The 14,345-nt window shown below is 44.2% G+C and overlaps 1 protein-coding gene across 7 annotated transcripts in view; it reads right to left on the bottom strand.

The window, feature by feature from the left end:
- The window catches only part of WDR17 (WD repeat domain 17), an 85,744-nt gene that overhangs the window by 58,482 nt on the left and 12,917 nt on the right, over positions 1-14,345 (bottom strand). For 4 of the 7 annotated variants that reach the window (XM_079779388.1, XM_079779389.1, XM_079779390.1 and 1 more), the window contains exons 2-4: positions 11,583-11,702; positions 5,092-5,220; positions 3,226-3,409 (exon numbers count right to left, since the gene is read on the bottom strand). In XM_079779388.1, the coding sequence (XP_079635514.1) occupies positions 3,226-3,409; positions 5,092-5,220; positions 11,583-11,648 (379 nt within the window). In that variant the 5' untranslated portion in view covers positions 11,649-11,702. Of the gene's footprint in view, positions 1-3,225; positions 3,410-5,091; positions 5,221-11,582; positions 11,703-14,345 lie in introns of those variants that run through there. The other 3 variants (XM_079779391.1, XM_079779392.1, XM_079779393.1) reach the window with 3 other exon arrangements.

The raw sequence follows: 14,345 nt of genomic DNA, 5'->3' as shown, positions 1-14,345 counted from the left end.
ACGACATAAACAGAGACACAGAGTCCAAAGTTGTTTGCTGACCGTAAAGTCAATCCGTGTCTGTAATGAGCCGAGGCAGAAACTGGACATCGCATGCCTAGTTCAGGGCCGGACACAGAAGGGGAACTCCATCAGGTGTATTAAATGAATGAATACGTGAATATATAAATGAGGTCAATTAAAAAGACAATGTGGTTTTAGGGTACATTAACAGAGGTAGAATTTCCCCAATAAGGGATGAGACACTCTGTATGACCAAACCACCACAGAACACTTGAGAAACCATGAGAAGGCTGGCTCCCTGAATGGATATTTCCAGAAGAGCAGCAAGGAAGAAAAGGGACAGGAACCAATGCCATATCCTTACAACAGAAAACGCTACCACAGTGGCCTGCTGTATGCAAGTGCTTGTCAGAGCTCTACCAATACTCACTCACTTGGTTCTCCCAACAAGATTCTGAGTGAAGTAGGACACATAATTATCCACCATTAAAGGTTTTGTTTTCTGACAGCATGTTGTGACATTTTTCAAGTTGGTGACAATTTTAACATTTTAAAATTAAATGAATTAATACATTTTCCTTTAAATTAATTTTTTTGATTACTGGGAAAAAGTTGATGAAGTAAAAACTACAGTTGCAGGTTCAAGTTCAACTGCTGGATGGGGAAGTTCTAATATTGATTAAAAAACTGACATGCAAACTTCTACTTTGCTTACCCTGGATTCTGGAAAGAAAAAACAAAAACAAAGTCTAAGCCATTTCAAGGGGACTACTTAAAATGATAGTGACCAAAAATATTCACAATAACTCTTTGAAAATAAAATATCAAAGTTTCAATCTTCAAACTAAGGAGATATTTGGAAATAGCATGAGGAACTTATTGATATGTCTTTGAAAATTTCAGAGGAAAAGGTATGCACACTTGATTTAAATTGTTACCAAAATTATTTAATCATTCTGCCAATGTGAATGAAAAGTTTTATTTGTATATTCAGTGGCAAAGGAAGCTGTGGCACGCACAGCTGGTGAATGAAAAAACTCTCCCTCCAGGAATGGGGGTGATGCAGCCGGTGTCAGATGGCAAAGCAGGGGATAAACTGGCTGGTAATACAGCAACGCACAGTCTCATCTGTATTTGAGCGTAACATTTCGATAGCCGGGTCTCCTGTAGATTTTGTGTGACAACTTCATGAGAACAATGACATTGTGTGATATTGTTGGTTTATGTCACATAAAACATGGACAGAATTTTAGGGAGTATTTATTGTGCTATTTAAAATTAACTTCACACAAAGCTAGATTTAAAGCACTGGGGTAACACACGGTTTATTAATGTAAACAATACTGGGAAATCTGGTAGGGTCTGTGGTTGTTGGAGAAACACATAGGACTAGAAAAACATGAAAAATCTTGATTGAGGCCATCAATGGCTTTTATAATTTTTAAAAATTCTCACCAGAGCATATGTTTCTATTGATTTTTAGAGAGGAAAGTACAGAGAGAGAGGGGAACATCAACTGGTTGCTCCATGGGCGCCCCGACAGGGATTGAACCCACAACTGAAGTATGTGCCCCGACCGGGAATCCAGCCCACTTCCTTTTGGTGCATGGGGCGACAAGCCACCAACTGAGCCACCGGCGGGCTCCCCGGCTTTTACACAGCACAGAGCTTGTACCAAAAGGAAGCTGGCTTTCCGTACTGATGTATGGAAAGCCTTAAGGGAAAGTTTTCCTTGCATCAATGGAAGCTCACTGAATATTCAGATATTTTTAAATATTCACAGATTACAGCAAATTACTAATAATGAAGTTCACTGGCCGTGGCAAGAAAAAACAGTAAGTAGGATGTATGAAACTGGAAATAAGACTTGCATTTTTCTAGTTGAAAAATTAACTTTGTTTGGCAAATATATTTTTTTTAATTTTTAAATATATTTTATTGATTTTTTACAGAGAGGAAGGGAGAGGGATAGAGTTAGAAACATCAATGGGAGAGAAACATCGATCAGCTGCCTCCTGCACACCACCTACTGGGGACGTGCCCGCAACCAAGGTACATGCCCTTGACCGGAATCGAACTTGGGACCTTTCAGTCCACAGGCCGACGCTCTATCCACTGAGCCAAATCAGTTGGGGCTCAGCCAATATTTTTAAGATGAAATTTACATAACAAAATTGGTATATTTTACCAGTATTTTCAACATTCCTAATGACCTAAATTTGAAAGACAAGGACAAAGCAATGAACGGAATATGTTGAACATATCCGAAGACTCCAACAGGCATTACTATTATTTTGGGAGGAAGACTGAACTACCATGGCCTATGGGTTCTCAGCATTGTCACTGTACACTGGAAAGAATATCGTAAAGAATCCTTAAACAAAATAAAGTCAGTGACATTGTCACTTCTCCGTGTTCGCCCTCACAGTCATCATCAGAATGTTTTAGGGAAGAAGCTAAATGTGGAAAATGCATCCAGCAGTAGCTTCCAGATTCATAATCACTAACGGAGCTACACGTGGTGCTCAGAAAGAGGTTGCGTTATTGTGACATTTAACGCGGAGACAGGATGCCCTAACCTCACCATGATTGCAGGGTCTGATTCTAATAGGAGGAGCAGCGTAGTGATACTGTTCGCTTCACTGAGCCCCCCTGGTCTGAACCAGGGCCCTCCACCTTGACCTGGAGGACAGAAACCCGTCCAGTAGGGCACCGAAGACGCGTGCGTGTTGTCCTTGTGGGTTTCGGATTGGAACAGAGCAATGCATAGGCAAGGCCAATTGTCCCATTAATAAAATCTTATCTAATTATTATTTTTATATTTACAGGGTGGGGCAAAAGTAGGTTAACATTGTGAGTATGCAAACCAGAGTTTACTCTTGTATTATTGTTCATTAACTATTGTATTATTTTAGGTACCAACAACTGTAAACTACTTTTGCCACACCCTGTGTTTTGGAAATGTTCGTGTTTTATTTAAATTCCAACGTTCAGTGGTGCTGATGGCCCAGTGGACTGACTGTAATTTTTCATGGGATTCCGTTTCCGTCTGGCGCACACGCACACGCACAGCAATGAGCCAGGACGTGAGCTGTGGTCCTTGTGCAGCTGACCAGGAGAGAGCTGGGCTCCTTCAAAACCTGAGCTCACCGAAAGAAAACACTCTGCTCACTGAAATACAAATGTTTCATTCCATAAGACACATCCCCGTTCCAAAGATACCTTTTGTATTGTTGAGTTTAGCAATGACTTTTTGTTCTGCGACATTCCAAATGATCACTAAGTTATCGGAACTGCCACTCGCAAAGAGATCGGGGTTATGTGGACACCAAGAGAGAGCTGTGATAGTTTTTTTGTGTTCAGACATAATTGCGTGGAGTTTAAATTCATTATAACGGTGATCCAACTAAAAGAAATACATAAATAAGACATTTCAGTGCTTCTTTTCAGATCGTACACTTTCCATTAATCACATTTTCACAAGCTACCTCGATGAAAATTAGCAGACCTCTAATAACAAAATATGAACACATTTTCAAGCCTTGGTCTACTTTCGAGTATATTCGATCAGCTGACAGAAACTATTTTGAAAAAATATGAGAGAATTGAAATGAAATGTATCAATTTTAAAAACAAGTAAAAATAAATGATGCACATTGAAATACGCATCATTGAATTTTTATCATATTTTTATAGCTATATCTATTTATGAGGAAAACACTCTTCATCTCAAAATATTTTTACTGCAAGGTTTCACTTACATTTGAATAAAAACAGTTAGGTTAAATAAACCACCTCTCATTATTACATTAGTAAGATGTGCAAAGCCTGCGAAGCAATGAACCTATTTTAGATCATTGCTTTTGGATGGGGCATATACTGTGTTCTTACATGTAAGTGGACAAAAGGAATTGCCTAATTTTCCTATTTCCTTCGTAAATGTGCCATTCATTGATGAGCCAATCGATCTTTTTATCATTGTTGACATATTTGGGATTATGTTATGTCATTTTATTATTTCTTCCTTTAACATGCAATGAACTTTTCACATTGTTATTGGGGGTCTTACTAGTCATTAGTATGTTAGTTACTTATTATCCCCATCCTGTTTAACCATGCAGTCACAGGAAAATCCTGGCTGCCAATATGACCTTGAGCACCCTCCGTCGGGAACCTCTGCTATTGGCCAGTATCATCTGGCTTCATTTTCTTCCTGGTCCACGCTGCCCTCGTCTCTCCACTACGGCCAAACCACTTCTGCTGGAGGGCCCCTGCCTGCAGCCCCCTGGGCCATGGTGCCCTCCTCCCCTATTCGTCCACAGGTGTCCCTTCCCCTGCCCAAGTCCCAGGTCAAAAACACCTCTTTAGAGACCTGTTTTCTGACCAAAATATCAAAATAACTTCCTGCCCCTTCCCAGAAACGGGCCCATGACTTTCTGTAACCTTTAAAATGGATATGTAACGCACACTGAACATTATATTCGCTTCAGGGGTACAATATGATGATCTGGTATCTGTATATATTGAGCTTGCTGCCGTCTTCCGTGGGGGGGATGGGCAGTGGAAAACTGTGAGTTCTAGGGGAACTGCATTTTTCACTGATCCGTTGTGCCCCTTAGTCATGCATTCACTGGTTGATTCGTGTATGATGTGCCCTGACTGGGGACTGAGCCCTTAACCTTGGCGTTTCAGACGAAGCTCCAACCAGCCGAGCTGATGGACCCGGCCCCCAGTGGCATGCTGATATTGCCACATGTTCGAGAAATGAACCCCCAAAACCTTACTCTCCATTGCGGGAAACTCATTAGTGTCTAGATTAACACCATTATCTCCAAAATTTCAATGGACGACATTATTAGCAATTGCAAGGAATTTTAGTTCAGAATAAAGGAACATTTTTTTTCACTTTTAAGTGAAATGAGTTGGTGTTTCAAGATTTAAAAAAAGTCACTTAGGAACCATTTAGTGAGTGTGTGCCGAAGGCCGGGGTGCACGATAACGTGAGCACTGCACGATGAGGAAGACACTTATCACTTAAACAGTCACCGTCCCGATGACAGGAGCCATCGGAGGAGGCGGAGGGCCTACCTGGTACACGTAGATGGCCAGGGTGGCGCAGTAGGCAAACCTGTCCCCGCTGGCAGCGCACACGTCCCTGTTCCAGGGCTGACAGCCGGCGGCCAGCAGCCCCACCTGCCTCACCCGGGACATGCCGAGCTGGGAACAAACGGGGAGGAAGGTCGGTTACTGTCATCCCGAAAGAACCTTCCTCTTCATCAGTCTCCCTCCATCCTTACCTCTCTGCCCTGGAAAGATATGTTCTATTATGGCCATCCATCTCAATGGACACTTTCAGAGAACGGGAGTTTAAATCCGCAAATGTCTACGCACATCAAGGCAGGCCACTTCAATCGGGGAGGCAGGAGGCTGTAAAATGCTGAGTGACAGGGGACATGGGCCAAGGGCTGGGCAGCACAGGGGAGTGAGGGGGCCTTGCGTGGAGCGGAGGGTGCGCACCCCCCTCCCATACCCTTGGGGGAGGCCCTGACTGGTGCCAGACGCATGGAGCTTCCCAAGCAGAAATATACAGATATTTTTTATACATTTTTATTGATTTCAGAGAGGAAGGCAGAGGGAGAGAGAGAGAGAGAGAAACATCCATGATGAGAGAGAATCACGGATCGGCTGCCTCCTGCACGCCCCCTTCTGGGGATGGAGCCCACAACCAGACATGTGCCCTGACCGGGAATTGAACCGTGACCTCCTGGTTCATAGGTTGGCGCTCAACTACTGAGCTACGCCAGCTGGGCAGAAATATACAGATTTTTAAGTAAAATAAAAATATATTTTTATGTAAAATGTACAAATTTTTAAGAAGGGGCAATTCATTCAAGGCATCAAATTCAAATGTAAAACCATGAGCCAATATGGGGAGGAGTGTGGCGTTTGTCATAGAACTTCAACGTTTTCACCCGGATGCCATGTTCTCACAAAAACGCCTGGCGTTGCCCAGGGAGAGGTACAAGCTGGCCTGCGAGGCTGTTCATTGTGAAGAGGGGCGGACGGAGCCGAGACTGCGGACCATAAACTGTGTGTGGCTGCGCTGGGATTCCCTGCGTGCGTCCGTCTGTCCATCTGTCTGTGGCTGCAGGTGTGGGGCAGCAGTGTCCTGTGACCTCGCTTCTCTCGTGGATCTGAGAAGAGTTGTCCATTTTCTGTTCCTTCGGGTTTTACTGTTTCAGGCCCAAGTGAGGACTTCTAAGCTCCGTACACGCCTGACTAGAAACTAGAAGCCCCTCAGCTCCATTTGTATGTCTTAAAAACAAATAAATTACTCTGAAATCCATGCCAATACATTTTTACTTTAACTATCAGTGTATCCTGATTTACTACTTTTTAATTTTCATATTTAGATAATATAAACATTTTGATTTTGTCATATAATTTGTGTGCCCTTTAAATCTCAGGGTTCACCAACTTATGTCCTTCCTAAACTCACAGCTGAATAACTTGTCCACATCAGCCATGAAAATACTAAATAGGACAAAGCAAAATGGCATTTTATTTAAAAAATCTAACATCCTGAGTGAAATATTTAAAAATGATGAATTATTAAATATGAATACTATGACTTATAAATCTGAGTTATGTATTTAATCTGGTAGTATTTGAAACTTCCAGATTATTTTCCAAAAGTATTATTATAAGATATATTTGGCACATAGTAGTACGTAGCCTTTATGAAGTGATGCCTAGAGTCTCTGAGGAGATACAGCTCTGTCATCTCTGTGGCCGGCATGGATCGGCCACGGCGAATGGACCCGCATTCCTGGGAGCAACCTGCTCAGCCGCGGTCCATTTCAAAACATGCATCTGCATGTTAAATACGAATCCCATAGAATGTCACATAGCCAGGCCAGTAAGTAGACTTAACATTAGGTAATTATGTGCTTCAGAGAAATAGTGTACCCTGGTCTCTCTTTATGCTACAATACGTCTCATTCTCTATTTGAACAACTTACGGAATTCCACGTCTACTCCAGAGATCTGTTGCTTCAGCACACATCATCTCTGTGGCCCAGAAACAGCGCGTGCACTGGCAGCTGAAGCACTCGGCGGTGCAGCTCACGGGGACGCAGATGGGAAAAGGCTTTGGGAGGAAGAGCGCCTGAGCTGCCCGCACCACGTGCACGTGCTGGTGGCAGTAGCCTGGCAACCACAGCCCTGCAGGGGGAGGGTGTGTATTTCTCCAGCCTGAGCACAATTTCAGTTTCAAACATACATTCACACACTCACATACATTCACACACACACTCACACACATACACACGCACATACACTCACACACACCTTCACACATACTCACATACACTCAAACACACACTCACACACTCACATCCACTCACACACACCTTCGCACACACTCACATACATTCACACACACACATACACACTCACATATACTCGCACACTCACATACACTCAAACACACACTCACACACACACACATACTCACATTCACTCACACACACCTTCGCACACACTCACATACATTCACACACACATACACACTCACATACACTCACATACTCACACCTTCACACACACACACCACACACATCCACTCACACACAACACACACACACTCAGACACATATTCACACACTCACACATACTCACATACAACACTCACACACGCTCACACTCACACACACTTTCACAAAGTCACACACACTCTCTCTCTCTCTCTCTCTCTCTCTCTCACACACACACACACACACACTGTAATTGCAGTGAAGATGCTTTGCACAGTAAGTGTACAAAATGCAAAGAAAGTGATGAGTATATTTTCATTACAGTTACATACTATGAGAGCTCACTTTTGAAAATGCAAGAATATTATGAAATGAAATGATCACAATAACATTTAAAATACAGCTATATAGGTATAACCCTGACAAAAAATAAAATGTTACAACTAAGTTAAAATCAAGTTTACGTATGTGTCTGTGAGACTGTAGAAGTATGTACATATGCCATAAACAAGAATCCCATCAACGTGTACCAGTGAAAGGCCAATTTGGTGCTCTAAAGATCAAACTCACGCCTGTATGCGAGTTCTCAAACACTACAAATCTCCATTACAATTTTAACTCAAAAATCCATCTTGTGAATATTTAAAACACAACCTAGTGACAAGTTTGCCATGCTGAATGCTGATTATATAGGGTGTAAATGCACATACACCTCACCTGAAAAGTAACAGGCTGGATTTTTGGAGAAAATAAAAGTCAATATTCATGTGCCCATTTTCACTATTTAGAGTAGAATCTTTCTTTCTCGTCTAAGCCTGTGTAAGAGCTGATCGAAACTTGAGCCAGAAGAAGCTCACGCTCCTGAAGACAATATGGTAATTTTAGGGTCACACTATGCCTACAACAGCTACTACCATGGAACATCTCAGAACCAGGAACTCATCTATAAAGGCCGGGGTGTCAGCAAAGGGCAGACGGGAGCTGGGGTGGGAGGAGGGACTTGAACCCTCACCCTCTCCATGAGCTGCTCCAGAGGCACTATAAGGGAAAACATGATTTTCACAAAAAGCATTTTTTTCTTGGTCTCAGACACCCTTTCCCCCAAATGAGATGACCATCCGGGTCCCCTCCCAATGAGGAAATCTGGGCGGCGCTGGGAACAAAGCCTCCTGTTCCAACATCAGAAATGCACTTACTCCATTTAAAACGCATGGACATACACAAAGGATGCTGGCGTTGCAGAGTGTGTGTGGGTATGCGTGGGTGTGTGTGCGTGTGCGTGTGCGCGTGTGTGTGTGTGTGTGTGTGTGTGTGTGTGTGTGTGTGTCCAGGGGGATTGGAGTGTGTGTGTTAAACTCATAAACTGAAACATTTTATCATTTGCGGGTAGGACTGGAATTCTCAATCTCAAACCTGCAGAATGCTCAGCATTCACAGTATGAGGGATTTTCTCCAGAGTTAGGTATTAACTGGCTCCAGAGCTGTTTACCAGTTTGGTTCACAGCTGAAGAAAAATAATTCTAAAAAGTAGGCAAGAGGCTTTTAAATGGCTGAGGATTTACAATGAAAGAAATAATTAAGCAAAACGAGGAGAAATAAATGAAAGAACTTATATCCTTTTGTGCACAGCCCATCAACACGGGCAATAGGGTAGTGAAGACCTGGGAAGAGGGGGTTAAAAGGGGGAAAATGGAAGATATCTGTAATACTATCAACAATAAAAATACGCTATAAAATGACCTGAAATAGTGAGAAAATATCTCTGATGAAGGTGAGAAGAATGGGAAACTGAAGAAGTGAGGACGGAGGAACAGTCAGTGCTGCACATCTCAGTAGCACCTGTCCTCCCGCAGCAACAGGGGCGCTGGGAAACTACAGTCACACACCGTCCCGCAGCAACGGGGGCACTGGAAACTACAGTCACACCCCCCCAGCAGCAACGGGGAAACTACAGCCACACACCCTCCAGCAGCAACAGGGAAACTACAGCCACACACCCTCCCGCAGCAACGGGGGCACTGGGAAACTACAGTCACACACCCTCCCGCAGCAACGGGGGCACTGGGAAACTACAGCCACACACCCTCCTGCAGCAACGGGGGCACTGGGAAACTACAGCCACACACCCTCCTGCAGCAACGGGGGCACTGGGAAACTACAGTCACACACCCTCCCGCAGCAACGGGGGCACTGGGAAACTACAGCCACACACCCTCCAGCAGCAACGGGGAAACTACAGCCACACACCCTCCAGCAGCAACAGGGAAACTACAGCCACACACCCTCCAGCAGCAACAGGGAAACTACAGCCACACACCCTCCCGCAGCAACGGGGGCACTGGGAAACTACAGCCACACACCCTCCAGCAGCAACGGGGAAACTACAGCCACACACCCTCCAGCAGCAACAGGGAAACTACAGCCACACACCCTCCAGCAGCAACGGGGAAGCTGGGGAAACTACAGGAAGATGTTCCACTCATTAGTGAAAAAAAAATATCCACTAATTGCCTTCATTTGAATAATTTATAATTCATCCATTAAAAGGGTAAAAAGTCTAAGAGAAATCATATGTTATTCTAAACAAATCCATTTTGATAAGGTGCATTTTTAAAGAGCAGTTTTATACTATTGCAATAATACATCTGAATAGTTATTTTCAAAATACTATGCCAAAGTTGCCATAGTAACAATGCAAATCCCTTTGAAACATAACTAATTGCCTAAAAATTTGTCAAATGTAACAGAGCTCTCTTCCTCAGAGAATTTTTTACATTTCCTTTTATAATATTACTAGAGGCCTGGCGCACAAATCCCCTCGGCCTGGCCTGTACCCTCTCGTAATCCAGGACCCCTTGGGGGATGTCAGACTGCCGGTTTCAGCCTGACCCCTGCAGGCCAGGCCGAGAGACTCCACCAGTGCACGAATCTGTGCACCGGGCCAGTTTTGGCCCAATCCCCGCAGGCCAGGCCGAGGGACCTTGGGCCTCTAGTCTATATATATAAAAGCCTAAAAGACCAAAGGACCAGTCAACTGGTCGCTATGACATGCACTGACCACTAGGGGGCATACACTCAACACAGAAGCTGCCCCCTGGTGGTCAGTGCACTCCCACAGTGGGAGCGCCACTCACCAACAGGTGCCAGACGCAGGGCTCAGGGATGGCCGCTGCAGCCTGGAGACCACAGCAGAGCAGCAGCAAGCCTACTAAGCGGTGGTGGCAGCAGGCGCAGTGGGCCCGGGATGAGCAGGAACAGCAGGCAGGAACGGCAGGAGGCGTTGGATTGATGGTTTTGGCCCGATCCCCGCAGGCTACACCAAGGGACCCCACGGATGCACGAATCCATGCACCAGGCCTCTAGTATGCATATAAGATCTTTGGTTAATCTCTCCCTGCTCCTCCCTTCCCTCTGAGATTCATCAGTCAGTTCCATGTTTCCATGCCTGTGTGTTGAGCGTCTGCCCCTTGGTGGTCAGTGCGTGTCATGGCTACCGGTTGAACGGTTGATCGCTTAGGCTTTTATATATATAGATAGTATTATTATATGCATCTATTTATTGAATGCATTTCTTTATGAAAAATTATTTCATTGAAATTATTGCTATTTTTATATATTAACCTCATTAGAAAGACTTCTAGTTTATACAGGGTGGGTCAAAAGTAGGTTACAGTTGTGAATATGTGAAACACAGAATTCTTGTATTATTATTTACTGTTGTTTTATTTTCCATATGAACAACTGTAAACCTTTTTTTGCCCCACTTTATATTTAAGCCTAAAGACAATCTGAAAACACTATGAATTCATCTTAAACCAGGATAGAAAAATGCCTTTTTCTTCAATGTATAATTAGGACTATTTGCATATATCATCTTCTTACCTCTGCTTTTTAAATCTATCAAATAAACATCTTACTTGCACTCAAAATTTTTCAATGCAAAATTGTCTATAATGTAAATGATGCAGCAATATAAAACAATTGCATGAGAAATAAAACAGAAAAAAAGCATAAAATTGTAACTACAACATAAATATCGCTTACTCTTTGCAGTCCTTCATACCAATCATCTTGCTCAAACCAACTTGAAATGTAAGTCATCCAAGCCATAGGCTGTTTCTACCTTAACCAAGGCAAATGGAAATCAGCATCGTAAGGCAGCACCTAAAGTAACAACAATGAGTTTCAACCACGCAGCTCACCAACTCTGCCTCGAGAAAGGCTGTTCAGAGAAGAAGCGAGGCGTGCACACACATTTCAGTCACGGCAGTGTTAACGATTTACAAACAACAGTATCTGTAAAAATCATGCTAAACCAGAAAATGGATGCCTATATGCAATCAAGAAATAATACATAAAACAATAATGTTATTGCACAGTAGCTGAGAAAATGCTGTATCAAATAGTTTATTTGGTTTACAGTTTTCATTCTAAAAATCTTAGTTTTAACTTTTGCAAGAAACAGGCGAGTTTCTACTAGAAGTTACCAAGTTAGCACAAAAACACACAAAATAACAGGAAGCAGAAAATTAGTTTCACTGTCAACCTTAGGAGTTGGACAGACAGATGGAAGAATGTTTCTAGGTTAACAACTGTATGAGGACAAGGTCAACCCTATAGATCTATTTGCTTCCAGCTCAGCTGACTGCTAACCTTAGCACCTGAAATGGTTTATAGACCACACAGGACTGAATGGAGCGCTAAGGTGTTCAACAGAGAATCAAAATCACACCAACCTGACTTCATTTTAGTTTTACTCACTTCCAGAAGAAGTTATCTACTAGCCATGCTAGAGAAGAGATTTCTTGGAATCTTGGGAGGATATCTGAACTTGAAAATAGCCCCCCTAAAGCTTAGAGGCATCACCCACTGTGGAACAGGTTTTGCGTGATCTTGTCCTGGCCGAACTCATCAAACCCTCACACCTCGGGGAAGGAAAAAGGAAGCAAAGGAGAGAGGAAGGGAGAAGGGAGAGGCGTGGTGGTGGAAAGGAAAAAGAAAACCATCTGAATAATGTGAGTGTTCCATTTTTCATACCCCAAACGCAAACTAGCTGTTGTTCTGACAGAGAGAGACGTGTATGGCATGTGAATGTCACTGGAGGTAAGCGAGAACAGCCTATGGCTGCAAGTTTATCAATGGACCTCGGCCCTCTGCTGCAGAAGTCTTCTCCTTGCTCTCCAGAAATATTGTCAATCCCACCTGCTGGAAGCCTTACAGAGGACGTTCCCGGATGGGTACTACCACCTGCTTACGCTTTCCACCTTGGCCCAAGATCACTCTCTTTCCCATCCCTGCCTATGACCGGCCTAGAGCCCTGCTGGGACGGTCAGAGGAGAGGACAGGGCTGGGAAGGCGCGGGAAGCATACCCGTGCCTCCTGAAGGCGGTGCACAGGGAGCTGCAGACCCGGGATCACCTGTCTGCCTACTCTCACCAGGAATAAACTCTCCTCCGAAGGAACCGCAATTAGTGGAAGGCAGCTGTCAAAAAAGCACTATGTCACTGCAATTGGGCGATTCATCTACCCCACCTAGATCAAAACCTCCATTAAAATGTCAGAAGGAAGAGCTAGAGAGCAGGTACACGGTTTAAAAAGTGTGCTGAGAATAGTCAGAATGATTCCTCATTTTTGAAAGATTGTTATTTCGTTTGTCAGTTTCTTTTGTTCATTAGATTCCACATATAAGTGAGATCGTGTGAACAAAATAGATGCAGAGACATGGAAGTATGCAACAGAATGAGGATTCTCAGAGAGAAGGTAGGGGTAGGGAGGGAAGAGATTAACCAAAGAACTTATATGCATATATGCATAAGCCATGGACAGATAATAGTGGGGTGAAGGCCTGGGAAGGGGATGGGAGAGGGAAGAGGGAAGTCAATGGGGGGAAACATGGACATCTGTAATATTTTCAACAATAAAGTCAAATTAAAAATATATATATATTGTTATTTATAAACTAGAGGCCCAGTGCACAAAATTCATGCACGGGGGTGGGGGGGAATGTGTCCCTCAGCCCAGCTTGCACCCTCTCCAATCTGGGACCCCTCAAGGGATGTCCGACTCCCCGTTTAGGCCCAATCCGTAGGATCGGGCCTAAACGGGCAGTCAGACATCCCTCTCACAATCCAGGACTGCTGGCTCCCAACTGCTCGCCTGCCTGCCTTCCTGATTGCCCCTAACTGCTTCTGCCTACCAGCCTGATCACCCCCTAACCACTCCCCTGCCAGCCTGATTGATGCCTAACTGCTCCCCTGCCAGCCTGATTGCCCCTAACTGCCCTCCCCTGCAGGCCTGGATCCCCCCCAACTACCCTTCCCTGCAGGCCCGGTCGCCCTCAACTTTCCTCCTTTGCCGGCCTGGTCTCCCCTAACTGCCCTCCCCTGCAGGCTTGATCGCCCCCAACTGACCTCCCTTGCAGGCCTGGTCCCTCCCAACTGCCCTTCCCTGCTGGCCTGATTCCCCACAATTGCTCTCCCTTGCAGACCTGGTCCCTCCCAACTGCCCTCCTCTGCTGGCCATCTTGTGGCGGCCATCTTGTGTCCACATGGGGGCAGCCATCTTTGACCACATGGGGGAAGCCATCTTGTGTGTTGGAGTGATGGTCAATTTGCATATTACTCTTTTTTATTAGATAGGATAAGACCCTGGCTTCCAGCAATGGTGGACAAGTATATATATTCTAGTTCTCCCACTGAGAGCAACAAGAAAAGGTGGATAAAAATATGTAAAATCTCAAAAGAAGTCCAAAGAGCCTAGCCAAGCACTTTTTCATTGATGATGGTGGTTAGGGTTGAGGGGTGGGGT

Source organism: Cnephaeus nilssonii (genome assembly GCF_951640355.1).
Source record: "Cnephaeus nilssonii genome assembly, chromosome: 8".
In the NCBI taxonomy this organism is placed as follows: domain Eukaryota; kingdom Metazoa; phylum Chordata; class Mammalia; order Chiroptera; family Vespertilionidae; genus Cnephaeus; species Cnephaeus nilssonii.
This window is presented reverse-complemented; position numbering and strand designations above follow the sequence as displayed.